General features: G+C 49.4%; 1 protein-coding gene across 1 annotated transcript in view; it reads left to right on the top strand.

Annotated features, from left to right (window-relative positions):
* VAV1 (vav guanine nucleotide exchange factor 1) overlaps positions 1-17,951 on the top strand; it is a 650,161-nt gene that overhangs the window by 552,819 nt on the left and 79,391 nt on the right. The window contains exon 23 of the mRNA XM_078686053.1: positions 10,985-11,101. Within this exon, the coding sequence (XP_078542179.1) occupies positions 10,985-11,101 (117 nt within the window). The remainder of the gene's footprint in view (positions 1-10,984; positions 11,102-17,951) is intronic.

The following is a 17,951-nucleotide window of genomic DNA, read 5'->3' as shown; positions in this document are numbered from 1 at the left end:
GTATCTTGTTTCTTCACGATGTCGACAAAGAAGACCGGCTTCAAGCCCTGCAGGGAGTGCGGGAAAATGATGTCCATTACTGACCCGCACGAGGACTGCATTTGGTGTTTGAGCTCTGACCATGATGGATGTTCATCTTGTCGGAAGATGAACCCGAAGGCCCTGAGAGAAAGAGAGACCAAACTCCTGGTAGCGAAGCTGAAGGCTGGCAAGGGAAAATCTTCGAGGTCTCTCTCTCGACGGGCGAGGTCGAGATCGAAGTCAAGATCCAGGTCTCGAGAGGAGTCATCTTCGAAGTCCGCTTCAGACCATGCTTCGAAGTAGAGAAGGAGACATAAGAAGAAGAGGCATGAGTCCCGACGTCATTCCGGTAAGGAGTCTGGCTCGAGGTTGAGGTCACCGAAGAAGGTGCATTCCAAGGTGGTCACGCTGGATGTCTCGGATCCTGAAGGTGAGGCCTCGCCTTCGGAGTCGCAGGTACAGTCGCCAACTCCGGCTTCGAATCCGTCTCCGGCGCCGTCCCTGGCCCGAGATGAGGAAGAGGTTCAGGTGGATGTGTATTCTGCGCCTATCGAAGAGCCGAATCCGAACCCTCCACAAGACCAGCCTGAGGGTTTTCAGCCACCCTTCCCAGCCCCAGGCCAGGACCCATCAGCGTTTTTAAACGCTACGTATGGCGTCTTTTCAAGGGCGTGGTACCCCTCTGGCGCACCTCCGGGTCCCATGGGTCCTCTGGCCTTCAATTTAGGAGTCCCTCACTCCTATCCTCCTGCTCCATTCATGCTTTTTATGCCGGCTCCGCCGCCGCCATGGCAATACCCGGCTCTGCCGAGGTCGTCTACGCCGGCCCCGGCGTCGCCCGCTCCAGATCGGCCTCGAGAGCATCCCACTGGGCCTTCGGACTCGATACCGACGTCGATCCCGGCTCCATCAGAGCCGTTGGTGGATCCGGATGTGAAGCTTGTAAAGGAGAGGTCCAGATGGGAAGCACAACGCCTTTTGGAGGAGCAAAGATATTTGGAGTCACGTCCTGATATGGAGGAAGGTGAACTGGAGGATGATTGTTTTGAGTTTCTAGCTGATGCTGATAGTCTGGATTTTTCTCCAGTTACCATCCGGCTCTGATACGCCTTCGAAGGACGTCCAGCCTTATCATGTGGTGATGAGGAAGGCAGCAGAACTTCTGCAATTGACTTTACCAACAGTGGAGTTTAAGTCTAATCTTCTTACTGAAGTTTTGCATTCTCCTAGCTCTGTGGTGGAACCATTGCTTCCGTTTAATGAAGCATTAACGGAACCTATTATGGAGGTGTGGAAAAAACCTCTGTCAGCTCCTGCAGTTTCCAAGAGTGTGGCGAGAAGATACAGGGTTGCACCTGAGGACCCTGCTTTTCTGACGTCTCATCCGTCACCTGAGAGTCTAGTCATACAGGCAGCCTGTTCCAAAAAGAATGTGAGTGCCTTTCCTCAGGTCCCCGGTGACAAAGAGGCAAAGAAGCAAGATCAGGTGGCTAAAAAGACCTTCTCCTCTGCAAGTATGGCGTTGAAGTCAACTAATGCCACTTGCCTTATGGCGAGGTATGTGCATGCCCTTATGGACACTATGCGTACTTTAGCTCCTAAGATTCCTGATGACAGCAGGAGAGATTTTGAGGAGGTTTTATCAGATGCACAGGCTGCGGCACGCCAAGTGATACAGAGTGGTCTGGACACTGCAGACTTGGTGGCAGGTATCATGGGCACTGCGGTTGCCACTAGGAGATCGGCTTGGCTGAAATCTTCAGACTTTTCGGCAGATGTTCAGGCGGCTTCGCTGGATCTGCCGTTTGATGGATCTGGCCTCTTGGGCAAGAAGGCTGATACGGCCTTGGAAAGGTTTAAAGACAGTAGAGCAACTGCTAAATCTTTAGGGCTTCAAATCAGAGGTTCTTCAGCCAGGAGGTTCAGAGGTTTTGGACGCTCTTCCTTTTGCAACTATCGGCAAGGTCAACAGCAGCAGCAGCAGCAGCAGCAGCAGCAGCAGAACCCCTTGTACAGATCTTATAGGGGAAAGCAAAGAGCTAGACCTCGGGGTCGTCAAGCCTCTTCCTCCTCTACCTCCTCTAACCCCCCAGCCTCAGAAAAGCAGCCCTAGATCCGCCATTCAGGATCATGTGGGTCCGGTGGGGGGGTCGGCTTACCTACTTTCTACGGGATTGGGAATCAGTTACATCAGATCTTTGGGTTCTCAATCTCGTAGAAAATGGGTATGCCCTTCCCTTTCGGGAATTTCCTCCCAATTACCCTCCTTGCCAAGGTTTTTGCACGGAGGAACATCTGTTACTCCTGCAGGAGGAGGTGCTGACACTGTTAAAAAAGGGTGCGATAGAGGTGGTCCCAGAGCAGGAAAGGGGTCAGGGATGCTACTCCCGGTATTTTCTGATACCCAAAAAGGATGGCAGGCTTCGTCCAATCCTGGATCTCAGGATCTTGAATCTCTATCTGAAACTAGAGAAATTCAAGATGCTCACCCTTGCACAGGTTCTTCAAGTGCTGCTGGAAGAAGACTGGATGGTGTCGCTCGACTTGCAGGATGCGTATTTCCACATCCCAATCCTGAAGTCGCACAGGAAGTATCTCCGTTTTACGGTGGGATCGCAACACTATCAGTTTGCGGTCCTTCCTTTTGGAATTACTACTGCGCCTCGAGTCTTCACCAAGGTGATGGCAGTGGTGGCAGCACATCTCAGAAGGTCGGGGATTCCACTATTCCCCTATTTGGACGACTGGCTGATCAAGGCAGAGTCGTCAGAGAAGGTGCTCCAGCATCTGCAGGAGACAACTCAGTTGTTGTACCGGTTGGGTTTTTCGATAAATGTACCCAAGTCTCACCTGGTGCCCTCCCAGCGCAACCTGTTCATAGGTGCTGTACTGGACACAACTGTATGTCGTGCATTCCCTCCACCTCAAAGGATTCGTGACATACAGGAAATGATTCCTTTATTCTACAATGGAGCAGTCGTTCCGGTCCTGAAGGTCCTTCGCCTGCTCGGTCTGATGGCTTCCTGCATCCTGTTGGTCAACCATGCACTCTGGCACATGAGGGCCCTCCAGTGGTGCCTCCGCAGGCAGTGGTATCAACACAACGGAGATCTCAGGGAGTCGATCAGGATCTCCAGAGAAACTGCAGCGGATCTGTCTTGGTGGGGTGTGGAAGGCAATCTGTCTCAGGGAAAGCCTTTTCATCTACCTCCTCCGGTGGCCACAGTGATAACGGATGCATCCACTCTAGGGTGGGGTGCTCATCTGGGGCATCTGGAGGTCAAGGGTCTTTGGTCTCCAGAAGAAAGGTTGCTTCACATCACCTTCTAGAATTTCGGGCGATACGTTTGGCGCTCAAGGCCTTCCTCCCTTCCCTTCGCGGTCTGTCGGTGCAAGTCCTGACGGACAACACGACCGCGATGTGGTATATCAACAAGCAGGGAGGAGTAGGGTCGCAGTGTCTCTGCATATAGACTCTGCGCCTCTGGTCCTGGGTTCAGGACCACCAGATTTGTCTGATGGCAAATCATCTGGCCGGAGTTCTGAACGTGCGAGCAGACAGTCTCAGTCGGCAGTTCTCGGCCGACCACGAGTGGAGGCTTCACCCGGAGGTGGTTCGTCACGTCTTTCGGACGTGGGGGACTCCTCAGGTGGACCTGTTCGCCACTCGCGAGAATGCTCACTGCCCGTCATTCTGCAGCCTCCAGTTTCCGATGCGGGGAGCCTTGTGGGACGCGTTTCAGTTGAGTTGGGACTCACAACTCCTTTACGCGTTTCCTCCCATACCCTTGATTCCTCGAGTTCTGAGGAAGATTCGTCAAGACCGGGCCCAAGTTATTTTGATCGCCCCGGATTGGCCGAGAAGGGTGTGGTACACAGACCTTCTCCACCTCTCCTCTCGCCCACCGCTCCGCTCCCGTTCAGGGCAGATCTCTTCTCTCAGATGGAGGGGCAGGTTCTATACCCCCACCTCCAGACATTACACCTTCATGCCTGGAGATTGAACGGGGCAACCTGAACTCTTTTTCTCTCCCACACGATGTGGTGGATGTCATATTATCAGCTAGGCGTGACTCCACTAAGTCCATTTATTCCTACAGATGGGCGAAATTTGTCTCTTGGTGTGGGGAGAAGTCTGTTGACTCTTTGAAAGCCCATTTATCTGATATACTGCAGTTTGCTCTTTCCTTGATGCAGCAAGGTTTTGCTGTTGCTACGGTGAAGGGCTATCTTTCAGCATTGTTGGCATTTCTCTGTTTGCCCGACCAGCCGTCTCCTTTCAAATCTCCTGTAGTTTTGAGATTTCTGAAGGGTCTCACTAATAAGTTCCCTCCTACTCCTTTTATTGTTCCTCAGTGGGATTTAAATCTTGTATTAACCTACTTGGTGGGTTCTCCCTTCGAACCCTTACACAAGTGTCCCATGAGGCTTTTGTCTTTTAAGACAGTCTTCCTGGTTGCGATCACCTCGGCAAGGAGGGTAAGTGAGCTTCAAGCTCTTAGTTCCAAGCCCCCGTTCTTGACCATTCATGCTGATCGAATGGTTCTTAGGACCAGGGCTGCTTTTCTCCCTAAGGTGGTGTCTCCCTTCCACTTAGGTCAATCTATTACCATTCCTACCTTTTATCCTCCCCCTCACCCTTCCAAGGAGGAGGAGAAGCTACACCGTCTGGACCCCAAGAGGGCGGTGAGTTTTTATATTGATAGAACTAAAGACTATCGAATGGATGACCAGCTCTTCGTTGGGTTTGCTGGCTGCAAGAAAGGAAGAGCGGTACATAAAAGAACTCTTTCAAGATGGATCATCCTCTGTATAAAGATCTCCTACTCTTTGGCTGGTAAGGATCCTCCAGAGGGTATTAGAGCCCACTCTACCAGAGCTAAGTCTGCAACATCTGTTCTTTCTAGAGGTGTGCCTGTTGAGGACATTTGTAGAGCGGCTACTTGGGCCTCCCTCCACACTTTCGCAAAGCATTATTGTCCTCCAGGATTTTCTGGTTTAGGAGAGTGGACACCCTCCTCCGGGAGTGGGGACTGCTGTGGGACTCTAGTCACAAGGTGAGGAATCCACTGGCAGATGTATCTATCAGAAGAACAAGTTACTTACCTTCGGTAACGCTTTCTCTGGTAGATACATTATCTGCCTGTGGATTCCTCACTGACCCACCCGCCTCCCCGTTGTCCACTCTTCTATACCAGAGTTGCTATAATGTATTTATTTTATTCTCAAGGAGTTGTTTTATTCAAATGTTTTATTGCATTTTCTTCACACTGTGTTACCTTGATTTTTGTACTGCGTATACTGTGTATATGTCTACTGTCATTGGTCCATCCGTGTGCCTCGAAGGCACGAAAAAAAGGGCGGAACTGATGTCATCACGCCGGCGTGGGCCTATTGTAGTGTCGATGACGTCAGCGGAGTCGCGTGCGATGCCCTGTCTCTATGTCTCTATGACGTCGTCCACGTCGGCGCGAGGCTACAAAAGAATTTCCGGATGTTGCTGACGCAAGGGGGATATTCACAAGGTGAGGAATCCACAGGCAGATACTGTATCTACAAGAAAAAGCGTAAGTAACTTGTTCTTTACTTCCCTAATCTATCCAAAAACACTTCCAAGAATTTCAAACACATGCTTCTCAAATCCCACCCAGAAACCCTCATTTCCGACACCCCTGCTTCTGCACAACTAAAGGATCTACCATAAGTGACCTTATCTTCTACACCAAAGGAAGAGCACAATACAGAAAAAACCCTTGCTCTCTGTTCCAGATCACTGCATCCTCTAAAACTACCTACGGTCTCAGACAAGCGGTAGGTCCCTCAAGTGCATGCCAATCAGAGGCAACCATTTCCCTCTATAATACCTGGCGTATCCTTATCCAAGCATTTAAGCACACCCTAGAACTTCTTGATGATGTTTTTTTCATTGATCAGAGTCTCTGTGATGAAGAAAGAATTCTATTCTCCTTGACCCAATCTCAGCCTACCCCTCCAGACATCCCTCTAACACCACTCGTTGCTGCCTCCCCTCTCCCCACCAATTACTCTGCCCCACCCCTTTCTCATCTCCAACATCCACTCTGTTCAGCTTATCCAATAACTCTCACACACCCCTAACCCTTGAACCGGTTTCAACCTGCACGCACTTTCAGAATAATCTGAGCCTCCTCCGCACATCTAGAACAGCGACCTTTGTAACTCCCAGCCAGATCACCAACACCTTCAGCTAGTCTTGGCTCCTGACTGCTGAATATTCACCCGCTATCACCACTGACACACCTGGGACACTCGCCAATTATCAACCCACGACTCTTGCAAACTTGGAACCCCCTTACCAGACCCATAACATGGCCCCTCTCTCCTCATCACCCCCGTCAACGAGTTCTTGAGCATCACACCCCCACACCTCAATCATAGTTCCATCTCCATTCCCCCCTCCCCTCCCCTGGCTCCCCCCATTCAGGCACTCCTTAACTCTAGTAGTCGGAGATCCCTCTCACCTGGCCCCTTAACTCACATCTCAACCACCTGCACCCACACCAATCTTGATTCCAAACTCTGTAAGATCTCTCTGGAGCTTCATCATCTTAAAGCAGACATACAAAGCCTTATTTACATTACTACCGAGCTAGGGAATTACTGCTGTCCCACTACATTTCTGGCTACGAATAGACATTCACCTTCACCCCCCACTTCCAGTGGGTTATCAGCTATTGAACCGTCGCCCCAGTTTACCTGGAGAACTATTCCCCACCCTAACGCCCATCAGATTTAAAAACTCACTATCAGGCATTGATATCCACTCTCTCCTGCTCTCATACAATCCTATACACAACAAGACCACAGACTACTAGGGCCAAATCCAAATAATTCTGATGAATCCACACAGAGAGCCCAGACCCAATCCAAGATCAGTTAACAACTCCAACCTCAAGCACATTCCCATCACCCAGACTCCCTCCGTTGCCAATACACCCCATTTGAAATGTATGCGACTCAATTGCGGATCGGCATCTAAACACGGCGGATATTGCGGACCTCATCCTTTCTCATAATCTCAAGCTCACAGTCCTGACAGAAACTTGGTTAAATTATTCCTCCAGCCCTACTCCCCACATGCTAGTACTGCCTAGCTACGACATCATTAGATTAGATAGACCAATCAGATTGGTGGTTGTATAGCTTGTACTCACCACAACACTCTCGTGGTGAAGCGAGCACCAATTGTCTCTCTCACACCTTGTGAATATCTAGGCATCAAAATTTCGACTAAAGATAAACCTAGCTGCAAACTACATGCTTTTTATCACCCTCCAGGGGATAACCTCCCATTCATTGAACATATTATGGAAATCATCACAACTAACTCCAGTTTACACTGCCCCCAGATCTTCCTTGGTGACTTCAACCTCCACTGGAACAACACAAATGACCAAGCGGGGATCAGCCTTAAAACCTTCCTTGCTGACCTCAACCTTATCCAAATCTGCGACAGCCTACCCACAACCTTAGAGTGACCTTGGATATAGTCATCTCTTAGGCCAACTATGCTAAACTTGAATGGATTATTCCATGTGACTGGACAGACCACCACCACATTACTTTCCTCATCACAGAATCGCTGCCGTCAAAAAAGGTTAAAATAAAAATTAACAGACATTGGATAAGGAGCACGTGTAACATTAACCTGAATGACCTGTCATCTATCAGCAGTTGCATCCTTTCCCTCCTCAGGACATGTCAGCTGTACAGGTCCTTAATGATCATTATAATAACTCAATTACAACCATCCATGATGCTATCGCCCCCACTCCAACTTAAAAGAATGTCCACCAAAGGCTCCAAACCCTGGTACAATGGTAGCCTAAATACTGAAAGACGCAATCTATGATTGGCTGAACGGGAATGAAGACTCTCCCCCTCTCTAGATCGCCTCGAGATCTCTGTGAAGTATTTACAACAAACGCATACACATCTCCAAAGCAGACTTCTTAGGAAACAGCTAAAGGATGCCAGAAACTGACCAAAAAACTGTTTGAAATCATCAAAGCGCAATCCAACAGGCAACCCAATTCTCTCCTCTGGTCTAATATGCAGCCTAACTGTGAAGAACTTTCTGCCTTCTTCCTGGGTAAGATGAAAAAGATTGAAAATGGCTCTACAGACTGCTTTGGAATTCCTTCCTGCTCCTTCACTCAGCAACCCCCACACGTTAGTTTGGCCTGAGCGTCCTACTCACTCCCCCAAAAACAATGCCTCGTGGTGCTCATTCAAAACCTATGATGAAGCTATCATATTAAAAATATTACCTACCCTCAAACAACTTCAATGATCCGCTACCCTCGAACCTCTTCAAAGAGTTTAAAACATCTCTGCTCCCCCTTTGGACCAAAATAGTAAATGCTTTGGTACGTCAAGGCACCAAACCATGCTGCCTCCAGTCAAGACAGGTTACCCCCATTCTTTAAAAACCCACAGCGGACCACAAGGATCCAAATAACTTCTGTCCTATCTCCAGCATCCTGACTCTTTCTAAGCTCGTTGAGAAATGTGTTCTTATCCAGCTACGCAATCACATTGAAAAATTCCAACTCCTGGACTAATATCAATTTGGATTCCGTCAGGGACACAGCACTGAATCGACCTCATGCATATAGTTGATGACGCCTTACAAATGCTTAATCAAAATTAATCCTTTCTGCTAATCCTCCTCAACCTCTCCTCAGCATTTGATACAGTCAAACATGCCAGCCTCCTTGATTTACTTGAAAGCAGGATGGGGCTCTCCAGTCCTGTCCTATGTTAGTTGGCCTACTTTCTCCACAATAGAGCTCAAAGAATAAAGATTAATTACTCCTTGTCCACCGCCACACCAGTCTCGGAGGTTCCGCAGGGTTCCTTTCTCTCACCCACTCTCTTTAACCTCCTCATTGAACTGTTTACCGAAATCCTGAAAGCTTGAAGCATCAATTTGCACATTTACGTCGAAGACACTCAACTTTACCTGAAAATCGCCTCCTTGGAAGATATTAGATCCCTTTGTGCAGCTCTCCAAAGAACTCAAAATTGGCTGACCTGCAACCATCTCAAACTAAACACTCTTAAAACCGAGTTCCTTTTAATTTCACCCCCAAACAATCTCTAGACATTGATGACTGGTTGAAACATTTAACTGTTCTCAATTCCATTCTGCATGTCATTAATTCTGCAAGAACCTGAACATGCAGGATCACATCAGCTCAGCCACCAAAGGAGCTAACTTTCAACTGAGCCTCCTAAAGAAAATCCCTGTGGATGACTTCAAATCAGTCGCCCTAGTAATTTCTAGGCTAGACTATGGAAATACAACTCTGTGCGGCCTACCCAGAACTAAGCTGGCCCACCTAAGAGCCTCACTTAACTCCGCTGCAAGGCTCATTACAGGATCTAAATGCAATACCCACATCAAACCCGATTTGAAATCTCTAAACTGGCTCCTCTGCTTGATTTGTCGACATGTATAGCGCGCGTATGCCTGAAGGCGTCATGGCGCTCGGTTTGGCAGAACATATGAGGTGGCGGGACTGAAAGATGCCCCTTATAGGTTCCATAAGCTCAGTTGGAAAAGAGCCATGTTTTCAGTAATCTTCTGAAGGACATGAGTGAGGTACTGTTTTTTATCGACATTGGCAGGCGGTTCCAAGTTATAGCTGTTCCCAGTAGGAAGCTTCTGCCTCCCCAGCGAACCTGCTTATAATCGAGGTAAGAATGCATCTAAAAATTGCCTGTTTAACACACAAAGCCATTTCACTCCCTGAAATACATTGCACAAAAATTGGAGTGGTCAGGTGGCTCTAGAAGCGCCACATCGTTACTGCTGTAACCACAGAAATTCAAGCAGTGAAAACCTACAATCGTGCCTTCTCTGGTATTGTGCTGAGAATTAGGAATTCCTTGCCATCGGAAATCAGAATCAACCCGTCATCTAGATCGTAAAAAAAACTGTGAAAATGCTATTGATGAGCAAGTTCTTGCACTAGCTCACTTTATCTTGACTCTCCCACACCGATATGTCACTGGTAATCTGTCTCCTATGCCTACTCTGTTGATCTCCCTAGTGGACTAGAGGGATTTCATCACCCCGCCTGGGTACAGCCTCATCTGGTACAATTGTTGAGATTGAAATTATTTATTATTATGGCCTGCCCTACCTCTCTCCCTCAACGTTTTCTTTGTTTATAACTAAGTCTTCCAATTTTTCAATTTTTACTGATTTTTACAGATAAATACAGACAGAAAACAATGTGTTTTCTGTCTGTATTTATTTTTAAGAGCAGAAAAATGCTGAAAACAATGCTTGTTGTGAGAGACTCTCTGTGCTGTCTTTCATGAATTCCAGGCAACAGCTGAGCAGATAGACAGCATGGAGAGTTAAAAAACAGAATGTGATTTCCTTAAATATAGGCATATGTTAACATATATTTGTAGTATAACTCTAATGTGTACCTGTAAGTGCATTGTTTTGTTACACGTGGCTGCTTAATTTGCTAAATCATAACAGGCATAAATAAGGATAAATAGAGACCGAAATGTTAAAAAAAATAATTACCACAAAACCAGGAGCCTTATTTATAATGTTTGTATGGACTCCTGGTAGCTCTCCATCCCCGCCTACTTCCCACGCCCTCTTGTACTTTTATTGTGATTGTTGTATGGTTTATTATTGTCTGATTTACCAGTTCGCTCACCTGCATATATGAAAAGCGCTCTGATACCCTTTGGGCCATGTTCGCACCATATAAAACTCTAATAAATAAAAAAAATAAAAAATTGATGTGTTGAAGTGTTATACAGGCCCTCGTACTACAGGCTGCCTTTTTCATTACTTAGTTATGTTTCTTAAAATGTACTGGTGACTCTGAGAGATATTTAACAAATTATTTCATATCCCTTGCCCTCGCCCTCTGTCCACTTGCTTTATTAGGTATGCTGGCCCCATGGAGAGGAAAGAAGCAGAATTAGCCCTTAATAATCGCTCAGACGGCACTTACCTGGTCAGACAGCGGGTGAAGGATGCTGGGGAGTTTGCCATAAGCATCAAGTAAGTACTTAAGCAAGTGATAGTCAGTGCATTTTTAAGCTTTGTGAAGGCAAGGACAAAAGATCATCACCACTCAATTTCCAGAATCCATGAAGGAAGTAGCAGATTATTATCACCAAGCAATTGGCACATTTAATTTAGATACAAGAAAACTATTGTCATCATGAAATGTCCAAACGTGGTGCAGGGATAACCAAATGAACACAGTATTTCTGTTTTCCAGCCCTCGGCTTACCTTTAGGCATCAAGGTCATACAAAGGAAGTCATTGCTCAACCTATCTAGTGTCCAGTGGCAATAAAATTGGGCTGTGGGTTGGGGCACTGGTCTACTAGAGTTGGCACGGACGTCCCTCAAACTAGCAGTTAGCAAACAGTTAGTTTCCAGTCGCCTTTTTCACATCACAGCAGATAAGAGTAAAGAAGATGTCTTAGTAGTTCTCTGTTTCCAGCAAACACCTGGGTAGTTGATGGTGGGGATACCGTGTTTTCATGTCTAAATCCTGCGGGGTAAAAGATTGTCTTCAGCATTTCAGAGCAGTCCTTACAGAATGGGCACACTGTACACACACATATGCATGGGTAAAGCAGAATACTAGGAATGAGTTCAAACATTTGGATGAGAAAAGTCAAGTTTTTGGCTAGTAGTTCCATCACTCTTTTTCCCTGGTGAGTTACTTTGACAATCCCTGTTGTGGAGATGCAAACACTCCAATGGGATCATAACTGAGAAAGAGTCAATGAATGATCAAGAGAGCACCACTCAAGGGGTTGCAACTTGAGTTTTCTTTCACCTCAACGATGAGTAACATAGTGAGGTGGCATCATTATACAGCAAAGCCAGGGGATGTGTAGCACAGATCGCTCTTTCTTATGGAGATTAGCTGGTGAATTAAAGAGCCTGGTTCTTATTTCTTGGGTGAATATCTTTCTCTTGTTAAACTGTTCTCTTGGAAGTCTCTTCAGCTTTGGTGAAATAAGAGTGCAGTGCTACAAGGATATTTATGACCCAGATATGCAGAGGGCAAAGGGTGGTAGGAAGGGGTAATAGTAGTTTGAATTTGCATGACCCTGACATCGGCTGTCTTAGGCTCCCTTCCATGGCAAAAGGGTCTTCTTCCCAATTTGGTAAGCAAAGAGGTCTTAGGACATGGACAAGTAACAGTAAGACAGCCTAAAAAGTAAAATCCTTGAACCAATTCTTCTTAATCACTAGTAATAATTAGCAGGTTTCCCTTCCTAGATGTTTGAATGTACGAGCCTTTTCATCACAACATATTCTGCCCATTTCTTTGTGGCCACCAACATAATTCTGTTAAAGATTTAATTCTGCTTAACATAACTCTTTCTTATTCAAGCAGATCACAGCGTTCTGCAAGGCCATGACACGACTCAATGGATGCTTGCCGACTCCTTTTGATGCACCTGCGAGTCCAATGAAACCGAGAGTTTCTTCACCTGGGTTACCACCGGCAGGTTTACCTTCAGCACCAGCTGGACATTCAGAGCCCATAACAGGGCCACATCCAACTCCACCTCCAGGACCACAGTCCATGCTGGTTCCTGGCTCATCGACGCCAACTCCATAGGCTCCAGAAGACAAGGCCCCAGTTGTCCTCTCTGATATTGAGTCGCACCTGTTCAGCCTCGATCAAAGTCGCGCCCAGCCACCATTCTGACTCCACTTCCTCTGCCTCCACAACAATAACCACATACCCTGTTCTGTAGTAGGGGATCTCTGTGTATAGTCATAATCTAGTGAATAGTCCCGCCCATGTGCGAGGACCCCGGCAATCAAAAATAATCTCTTAAGTCGTCAGAAAAATTGCAGAACTGCAAAGACACTTAAGAGAGAATTTAAAGACAAATAATGCAGCCTATGTCCACAGGCTACACTGTCCAGTACTTCAACTAGAAAATTCCACCAAAAATCCACAAACAGCAAAGCCTGTCCAGATTTCCCTTGCTTTAACAGCAAAAACCCTCTGAAATGATAGAGAGGAAGGCATGGACAGACAAGCCCCATAGGCTGCCATTATGTGGCTTAAATAGGATACTGTGCCTTTAAGGAACCTTCCAGAACCTTCTCCCAGTATCCCAGAATGCATAGCAGGTCCCTCTCACTTTTAGTTCTTTTTACCGGCTCCTGCTTACAGGACCCTGGTGCATTGAGCTCTCCCTTTTTCAAGGGTTTATTGGAGTTTTTGTACACTTTTTGGATTTAAAAGTGTTTTCAGTTGCTACTTGGTGTTTCCTTTCACTTCTGTGTGTTTGTTCAGGCTTTTTAGGGATCTAAAATGCCTGCTTTATTCGACAAGTGCCCAGCATGTGGAAGGAAGAAGGCCAAGACTGATCCACACGACATCTGCATTCTTTGCCTCCCTGAAGAGCATGTCCCTGAAGACTGTGACATCTGCCAGACCTTTTCTACAAGGTCCCTGAGGGAAAGGCTGAGGATTAGGCTCCAAGGCCTGGAAGAGAGGCGACTGCAGGCTGCAGGTGGGTCTGGGCAGGCTGGGAAGACTCCCCCTGCTGAGGCCTCTGGGGGGCTCCCCAGAGGCAGGAAGACCAGCAAAAGGTCCCGGTCTCCGTCGACGTCGATTGCATCGACGACGGCGTCAGAGGGATGACGACGGTGTGTTCCCCTTCTCCCCGGGGCTCCAGGTCGAGACAGCGTGGAAGATCGATGTCGAGAGGCCTGGGTAGGCCGCCGTCGAGGTCACCGCCGACGGCGTCTTCGTCGTCGTCGACGTCGGAGTCAAGGCATCGCCGTCGACGAAGGAGGCACCGGCGCTCGCCGTCGAAGCGACACCGCCGGTCGCCGTCACGCAGATCGCCGTCGAGGGGATCCTCGACGTCGAGGACTGTGAGGAAACGGTCGACGAGGAGGAAGAGTCGACGCTCGCCGTCGAGGTCTGACCGTTCGTCGTCGAGGGGGCGACGGTCGTCGTCGAGGAAGAGACACTCGACGTCGAGGAGACGGCGTTCGACGCCGGAGTCGAGGGGTCGCCGTTCCACACCTGAAAAACGACGCTCGACGTCGAGCAGGAAGAGATCTGCGTCCCCGAGGATCTCCGCCTCCCCTAAGCGGCGGAGAGGGATTCTGGCGCGAAAAGTCACGCTGAATCTGGGGAAGGACGTCGGAGGCGTCGCTCACGCTCTGGAGGGTCTGGGTCCCAGGCTCCTCCCCCGAAGAAGTCACCGGGCTCGGTGTACTCGGTGGTATATACACCGCCAAGGCCTGCGACTCCTCCACCTCTACCAAAGGAGGCTCCTCCTGTTAATCCGCCGCTACCTCCACTTCCTCCGCTACCCCCTGCGGGGCAGCCTCCGCCGCCGGTCCCACCTCATGGGCCCGCGCCTTTGCCGGTGAGGCCTCCTGTCAGGCCAGCGAGGTCGGTGTCGCGGCCTCTGCTTCCGACACCTCCTAAGGGGACACCTACTCCGAAGCCCCAGGATAGACCACGGAAGATGCCCCCACGGAAACCGGTGGAGCGCCCACGTACTGGGAGGTCGCGCTCCCGTTCCAGGAGAAGGGAGCGTTCGCGCCGCAGGTCTTCCACACGATCTAGACGGCGCCACAGGAGGCACAGGTCTCGTTCCCAGACCAGGTCGTCAGGGACCAGGGACTATTCCCCGACCTTGTCGGTTTCGCCAGACACGAGGGTTTCACCGATTGATGATCTGGTGTCCTTCCAGGACGTACTGTTACGTGGTGCGGCGAAATTGGGCATTACTTTGACGGTGCCCACTCCCAAGACATCAGTCATCTTCGAGACGCTACACCAAAAGCATTTGTCTCGGCCGTTACTGCCACTGGTGCCGGGTCTGGAACAACCGGCCATGGATCTTTTTCTCACCCATGCGGTGACTAAGGCGGCACCCTCGAGACTGTAGAAGAAGTACCGGGCTCCGGACTCGGACCCGGCCTTTCTAAGGGTGGAGCCCCCTCCAGATTCGGTGATTGTGACGGCGGCGTGCAAACAGCATGCCACCACGCCTTCCTCCACAGTTCCACCAGATAAGGAATCTAGGTGGTTGGATTCGTCTGGGAGAAGAGTTTGTGGGACTTCGGCCACCTCAATGAAGGCTGCTAGTGCCGCTGCCTTGTTGGGTCGGTATGACAGAGCCCTCTGGGAATCCCTTCAACAGTTTGTGGAGCTCCTACCGCGGGACAAGCGGGAAGACTTCCAAGAGGTGCTGAACGAAGGGATGTTGGTGGCGAATCAAGTCATCAGCGCTGCAGCCGACTCTTCTCTGCTGGCGGCACATGGTTTCTGCCACGGAATTAACCAGCGACGACATGCATGGCTCCGCCTTACATCTCTGAAACCGGACGCTCAACAAAGGGTTGCCAATCTTCCATTCTCTGGCGAAACCCTGTTCGGGAAGCACGCTGATGATGAAATGGCCCGCATGAAGGCGGAGGCCGAAACGCTCACAGCGGTGGGTTTGGAGAAGCCCAAGGAGACCAAGAAGTCGTACCGTCCGTTCCAACGTCGGTTCGGTGGTCAAGGCAGAGGGCGTGGCCAGTCTTCTGGACAACAGCAGCAACAACAACAGCAGCAGTTCAGGAGACCGTTCCAGAAGCGCCAGAGAGGCAGAGGCGGCCATCAGTCGACTCCAGCGACTAAAGCCCAGGCCGGGTCTAGGCCCTGAGCGCTTACTTCCCCTGCAACTGTTAGCCGCTCCGGTGGGGGGAAGCATTCAATCTTTTCTGGCAGAGTGGAGAAAAATTACTCGGGACAAGTGGGTGCTGAATATTGTTTGCAATGGATACAGTCTTCGATTCACCAGCCCGCCCCCATCAATTCCTCCTGTCCGCTCGCGGTGTCAGCTGCGCGAGCTCCAGGCGGAAGCCGATATTCTGTTAAGGAAAAGGGCGATAGAAGACGTACCTCTGTCTCAGAGAGGAAGAGGTCTGTACTCACGGTTCTTCCTGGTTCGCAAAAAGGACAAGAACGAGTTCAGGCCCATTCTGGATTTGCGACAAGCAAACAAGTGGATTCGCAGAGAAAAGTTTCGCATGCTGTCGTTGCATCAGAATTATCCTCAGCTGCAACGGGGAGACTGGCTGTGTGCCATAGACCTCCAGGATGCTTACTTCCATGTGCCCATTGCACACAAGCACAGGAAGTTCCTGCGGTTCCAAGTCGGCGCCAATCACTATCAATACACAGTACTGCCATTCGGACTGAAGTCTGCGCCGAGAACATTCTCAAAGTGCATGGCGGTGGTAGCAGCACACCTAAGGAAGAACAAGGTGTTTGTCTACCCGTACCTGGACGACTGGTTGATCAAGGCCTCCTCCTTCACGGAAGCGCAAGCACACTTCCAGAAGACGTGCGTTCTACTGAACAAGCTGGGGTTGCACATCAACATGTCCAAGTCGGTACCGACTCCAGTCCAGTGCATTCAGTACTTGGGAGCCTCCATCGATACGCTGTCAGCAAGCGTGTCTCCTTCGGAGGAGCGACGATTATCACTGCTTCGGAAGGCTCAGGCTCTTAGGACCACTCCATCCACAACAGTGAGGACGGTGTCTTCTCTACTGGGATCGATGGCCTCGTGTATCTTAACGCCCCATGCACGGCTGCACATGAGACCATTGCAAGAGTGCTCGGAGGATCAGTGGGATCAGAGGAGAGGATCTTGGGACGACAAGATACGTCTGTCTCTGCATGCTCTTCAGTCTCTGAGGTGGTGGTGTTCAGCGGAGAATCTCCTCAGAGGGGTTCCCTTCCACAAGGACATTCCCACTCAGACTATCGTGACGGATGCTTCTCTCCAGGGATGGGGAGCGCACTCCGGAGACCTGCAGATTCAAGGAACGTGGTCCCTGACGGAGTCCACGTACCACATCAATTTCCTGGAACTCAGAGCTGTTCACTTGGCACTGAAGGCCTTTCACCCGTCCTTCCAGACCAACTCTCTACTTGTACAGACGGACAATACAACCACAATGTATTACCTCAACAAGCAGGGGGGTTCGAGATCGCTCACCCTGTCGCAGGAGGCGCAGGCGATCTGGCACTGGCTTCTGGCTCGGGGACTGACGATAACGGCTACCCATCAGCCAGGTGTGCAGAATGTTCAGGCAGACGCACTGAGCAGACTGATTCAGGAAAACCACGAATGGGTCATAAACGACGAAGTACTAGGAGAGGTCTTCGCAAGGTGGGGGACTCCAGACGTAGATCTGTTCGCCACCGCCGAAAACAGCAAATGCCGAGACTTCGCCTCCAGGTACTACCAGCTGGGGACGCTGGGGAATGCGTTATGGATCAACTGGTCGAACAGCTTTCTGTACGCTTTTCCACCCATTCCCCTGATTCCGACGGTTCTCATCAAGCTGTCCCAGTCCAGGGCGTGGATGATACTGATTGCCCCGGAATGGCCCAGACAGTGGTGGTTCACGGACCTGCTTCACCGGTCTCTCCTTCCTCACATTCGGCTGCCGTGCAGGCCGGACCTTCTCACGAAGTTCGGGGGGCTGATGTTGCACCCCAACCTCTCGTCTTTGAGTTTGGCAGCATGGCTCCTGAAATAGTGCAATATGGTCATTTGAATCTCCCTGCAGATTGTATGGACATACTGAAGGAGTCTAAGAGGCCTTCCACTAGGACTTCTTATGCGTACAAGTGGAAGAGATTTTGTATCTGGTGCAAGTCTAAGAACTATGATCCGACGACATGTAAGGAAGATTTCATCCTTCCTTATCTTCTACAGTTGGCGCAGTCTGGCCTTAATGTCCATTCTATTAAGGTTCATCTTGCTGCTTTGACTGCCTACAGGAAATGTCCTTCGCAGACTTCCTTCTTCCAGATCCCTGTGATCAAAGATTTTTTGGAA

The sequence above is a fragment of the Lissotriton helveticus genome, chromosome 1_1, assembly GCF_964261635.1.
Source record: "Lissotriton helveticus chromosome 1_1, aLisHel1.1, whole genome shotgun sequence".
Lineage (NCBI taxonomy): Eukaryota > Metazoa > Chordata > Amphibia > Caudata > Salamandridae > Lissotriton > Lissotriton helveticus.
The sequence above is the reverse complement of the archived record's forward strand: the minus strand, read 5'-3'. Positions and strand labels throughout refer to the sequence as shown.